This window comes from Colias eurytheme, chromosome 16, assembly GCF_061535395.1.
Source record: "Colias eurytheme isolate Ceu_HAF_F1 chromosome 16, ilColEury1 Martin Lab GWU primary, whole genome shotgun sequence".
In the NCBI taxonomy this organism is placed as follows: domain Eukaryota; kingdom Metazoa; phylum Arthropoda; class Insecta; order Lepidoptera; family Pieridae; genus Colias; species Colias eurytheme.
In genome coordinates, this window is record NC_142995.1 from 1,591,851 (window position 1) to 1,596,946 (window position 5,096).

Genomic DNA, 5,096 nt, shown 5'->3' on the forward strand with positions numbered 1-5,096 from the left:
TATGTATAATTAGTTAGTAAGCATTGTTTTTAACATGTTACATTAAAACAAAATAACAAAGCAACTGCAAATAGAATATTTTTTATAACTTAAATTTTTTTTTCAGATATGTGATGATAATTTAAAGATTACCAATGTCAATGCAAAATATGGTGGAGCCACGCATGTTCCTTCATATGGTCATCCAGTGAAGTGGAACCATACATGCGTGGACTTCACGAAAATGGTGAATTGACGTGGCTATTAGGTAAATCAAATAATTCCTACCTACTTCTATATATTTATCATAAAAATATTGGAGTTATAAAGCTCTTTAACTACATTATTTGTTTAAGGTGATTCTGGATACCCGCAGAGAGCGTGGCTGATGATACCAATTTTAAATGCCGAACCAGGTTCTCGGGCAGCGTTGTACACTACACGCCATTTACAGGCACGCAATTGTATTGAACGATGTTTTGGTATACTGAAGGCTCGTTGGAGATGCTTGCTGAAGCATCGTACACTCCATTACCATCCTCGTGTTGCCAGTAAGGTAACTATTGCATGTTGTGTTCTGCACAATATTGCACAGGATGCTCAATTACCTCTCCCTAATAATATAGCTGAGCAACACGAGGATGGTGATGAACCGAGTGTGGCGGTTGGACCCATTTCGAGCAACCAAGACGAGCTGATGAGTGGCAGAATAATACTTAATAATTTAGTTAATAGGTTAATTTAATAGGTTATTTTTGTCTCTCTATGTTAATGGCGTGTAGTATATAGCGTGAACTAGTGGTTCCCTGGTCCGACTAACTGGAACAGCACCTGGCACTGGCAGCACTGCACACTCCTGTTTCACTGGAGCATTAATTACAAATAAGTTTGATAATTAACCATTGTTTAATTTTTTAAAACAAAAGTATGTAATTTTGGTTATAAAGACTGAAGTAGTCATTTAATTAATTGTTGAATTAAGTATATTATTATAAAAGCTAGAAGAGTGAATTACTGACTAAATAAAGACTAATTAAAATTAAGTACATAAGTGCAGTAGGTATTACTTTTAAACCTACAATGTATTTTTTAAAGTGTGTTGTGTGTAGTTTTAAAGTGTATTACTTTTAAACCTAATGCAGTGTGCCTGACCAAGTAGTTTTGTATAATATTTTTTCGCTCCTAAAACATTATTTTGTTTACTTCACAGATTTAAATAATGAAACTGCATTAGTTACAGTATATATTAATCCTTTTAAAGTTTCTGATAACTGCTCATATTTTAGTGCAGGTCATAGGTGAAAAAATTGATCATCGTTACAGCCTCAACCTGTTTTTTTATATTTTTAAGTTTGTATTTTTTATTGTATTTTTTGTTAGTATGTACATATTTATAAAAGTGTGTACTGAATTAATTAGTGTGTACTAAATTATAAACTACTTTACTAATTAAGGAATAAAATATACTATTATTATGTATACATGTTTTATTCAATATTCTTAAAACTAAAACAAACACTTAAAATAAATAAAGTACATATAAATCCTATAAAATTTAAAGATTAAAAAGTAAAACAACTAAAGATAGAGGACAGAAAATACTGTACTTAAACTATTAAATTAAAATAATATTAAAATCAAAAACAAATTCAATATTCTTAAATCTAAAACAAACACTTAAAATAAATTAAGTACATAGTATAAAATATAAATCCTATAAAATTTAAAGATTAAAAAGTAAAACAACTAAAGACAAAGGACAGAAAATACTGTACTTAAACTATTAAATTAAAATGTTAAAATCAAAAACAAATTCAATATTCTTAAAACTAAAACAAACACTTAAAATAAATTAAGTAAGTACATATAAAATATAAATCCTATAAAATTTAAAGATTAAAAAGTAAAACAACTAAAGACAGAGGACAGAAAATACTGTACTTAAACTATTAAATTAAAATATTAAAATCAAAAACAAATTCAATATTCTTAAAACTAAAACAAACACTTAAAATAAATTAAGTACATAGTATAAAATATAAATCCTATAAAATTTAAAGATTAAAAAGTAAAACAACTAAAGACAAAGGACAGAAAATACTGTACTTAAACTATTAAATTAAAATATTAAAATCAAAAACAAATTCAATATTCTTAAAACTAAAACAAACACTTAAAATAAATTAGAAAATATAAATCCTATAAAATTTAAAGATTAAAAAGTAAAACAACTAAAGACAGAGGACAGAAAATACTGTACTTAAACTAATAAAAAATTATTAAAATCAAAAACAAACAGAATCAAGAATAAAAAGAAAGACACTAAATAATACACTTAAAACCCTATAAAATGAAAAAAAAAAATTAAGATGTGGGCCCTTGAGGCAATATCTCGAGCAACCTTTGCCCGATAACAGCTATTTGCTGCATCACCCGGGTTTGCTCGAGATTTGCCTCAATCTTTAGCGACTCCAGCCGCAGTCGCTCCACTTCTCTTTGATGGAGAAGTTCCTCGCGCTCCCTCTCACGTTCACGCTTTTCCCTTTCCTTTTCTCGCTCATGGAAGAGCTTCTCTCGCGTCTCCTCCAGTGCAAGGCGTCTTTGTTCTAGCGCCACAAATTCTGTAGCGGCCCGGTCAAATGGCGTTAAGCCGCGATTCCTGCGAGCTCTCTGCATCCGATGTCTCGGCGAGGCAGTCGCAGATCGTGGTGACGCCGATGACCGTCGACCAGTGGGACGCGGAGGAGTACGCGGTAGAGGGGGCGGAGGAGTGCGCGGTAGAGGGGGCGGCTGACGTACTGGTGGTGGTGATGGGAGGTCTAGCAGTAGCGGTGGGGCTGGCAATGTTGGAACACTTGCTGTCCAGTAATGAAAATAATGTTAAGGAGGCAAATATAATTCTGACTTCCACTTATGTTATAAATTAGAAATGTTCATCTATTCCATCTGTAGTATAATATTCTCTAGGAGACAAGCAAAGACTATAAAATCTGCTCTCCAATCAGTAAATTATAAAACTATATTATGACGATTGAAAACAGCTCCTAGAAGAAGGCTAATTTAATATGTAAATAGAGTTTAATAAAACTTACTATTATAATTAAAATTCTCTAAGCGTATAGGAATTTCAATTTCCACCTCTTCATCAATGGGTTCTTCCCTTGGTACTGGTGGTGCCTGAAAAATATTTATTTTTATCAATATATTATTTATAACTTTTATAATATACTCTTAACACTTACAAATGTTACAATAAGGAATTGTTAGCTAAGTATTTTGTATAATAATTGATATAGATTTGTAAAGAATAAAATATTATTAAAAGATATTTAATGGTCTCATCAACATTAGTTAATATCCATTAATTATATTGTGATGGGATTACATTTTCAAACACTAGCTGTGCTCCGTGGTTTTACCTGCAGTGCTCCGCTCCTGTGGGTCTTAGCGAGATGATATATAGCCTATAACCTTCCTCGATAAGTGGGCTATCTTATATCGAAAGAAATTTTCAAATCGGACCAGTATTTCCCGAGATTAGCGCGTTCAATCAAACAAACAAACTCTTCAGCTTTATAATATTAGTATAGATTTTCAAGCTGTTTATTTGTTTTATTTATTTAATACAATTCATTTTACACAAGTTGTAACAGGCTTATATGTAATCTCTTTCAAAATAAATATAAATACTATTATTGGCCATGCAAGTTACAGAGGAATTGGTGTGATAGGTAAAGTTGCTACAATATAGTACTAACATTAAAGCCATGCTCTTGTATGCCAGCTTGACCAAGAACAGCAGTCTCTCCCAGTATGGCACAGACTCGGTCTTCCAAAACTGTTAGAGACAGCTTACTGCTTGGACCACCACCAGTACCATTTGCGTGGTTGGAAATCAACATTTTCTTTTTTTTTGTTTTCGTCTTCCAATCTGCCCAGACCTTTAGGTTTACATGCCGTGAGTTAAAGTGGTGCATGAAAAGGGCAATAGCAAAATAAATGAATAAATTAAAATATACAGCTACGTTAACAAGATGCAAGTAAATAGCAAAACAATTGAGAGTTTGAAATATACAGCTAGGTGAACAAGATGCAAGTTAATAGCAAAACAATCGAGAGTTTGAAATATACAGCTAGGTGAACAAGATGCAAGTTAATAGCAAAACAATCGAGAGTTTGAAATATACAGCTAGGTTAACAAGATGCAAGTTAATAGCAAAACAATCGTGAGTTTGAAATATACAGCTAGGTTAACAAGATGCAAGTTAATAGCAAAACAATCGTGAGTTTGAAATATACAGCTAGGTTAACAAGATGCAAGTTAATAGCAAAACAATCGTGAGTTTGAAATATACAGCTAGGTTAACAAGATGCAAGTTAATAGCAAAACAATTGAGAGTTTGAAATATACAGCTAGGTTAACAAGATGCAAGTTCAAACTTCCTTTCTTCCACTTGTCTTGCGATTTATGTACCCCACCACCAACTGAATTAAGTAATACTGTGAGCCTTGCCCACATTTGGTCGGCTTTTATTCGACCCTGAAGTCCCCGCTGTGGTCGAGAGAGGTCACCATACCTATGGGTAACACACACCAATGAAGAACTTGGTATTAATGATTTCATTGTTTATTATAAGAATATTGAAGTTAGTTTGGAATCAAAACTGTATTTTTTTAATAGTACCTTTCCATAAATTCTATAAGAGACGAAAATTGCTCCGGGCTGGCGCGCAGTCTCTCCATTTCTAAACTAGAAAAATAAGTACACATATTTAATAAATTAAATTTAAACCTTGAAGACATAATATATTTTTATGCATCATTGCAAATGCAAAATGAACTTACCTCTATTTGTATTTTTATAATTTAAAGCACAACCTGTATTTTTTAGTTCACTTCAAAAAATTTTAGACTGTACTTTTTCCGTTCGGCAGTTTATTTTGAATATTTTTCAACATTACTAATGTCAAACTGAATGACAGTTCACAGTTTGACGTACCCTGACTGACGTTAGAATTCGAAGCCATAGACATTAGCGTACGATCCAATAGAATGAGCGTTCGCAAAGTTGTAATCCACTTGGCTACCTGTCGTATAGCGTATTCGTTAAGACGTCA

General features: G+C 32.3%; 1 protein-coding gene across 1 annotated transcript; it reads right to left on the minus strand.

The window, feature by feature from the left end:
- Positions 1 to 2,343: 2,343 nt before the first annotated feature.
- On the minus strand, positions 2,344 to 4,782 carry LOC149901557 (uncharacterized). The gene is made up of 4 exons (XM_090111337.1): positions 4,664 to 4,782; positions 4,403 to 4,556; positions 3,072 to 3,156; positions 2,344 to 2,837 (listed from the first exon to the last, which is right to left on the minus strand). Exons 1-4 carry the CDS (start codon positions 4,780 to 4,782, stop codon positions 2,344 to 2,346), a joined length of 852 nt encoding a protein of 283 aa, XP_089967463.1.
- Positions 4,783 to 5,096: the final 314 nt, after the last annotated feature.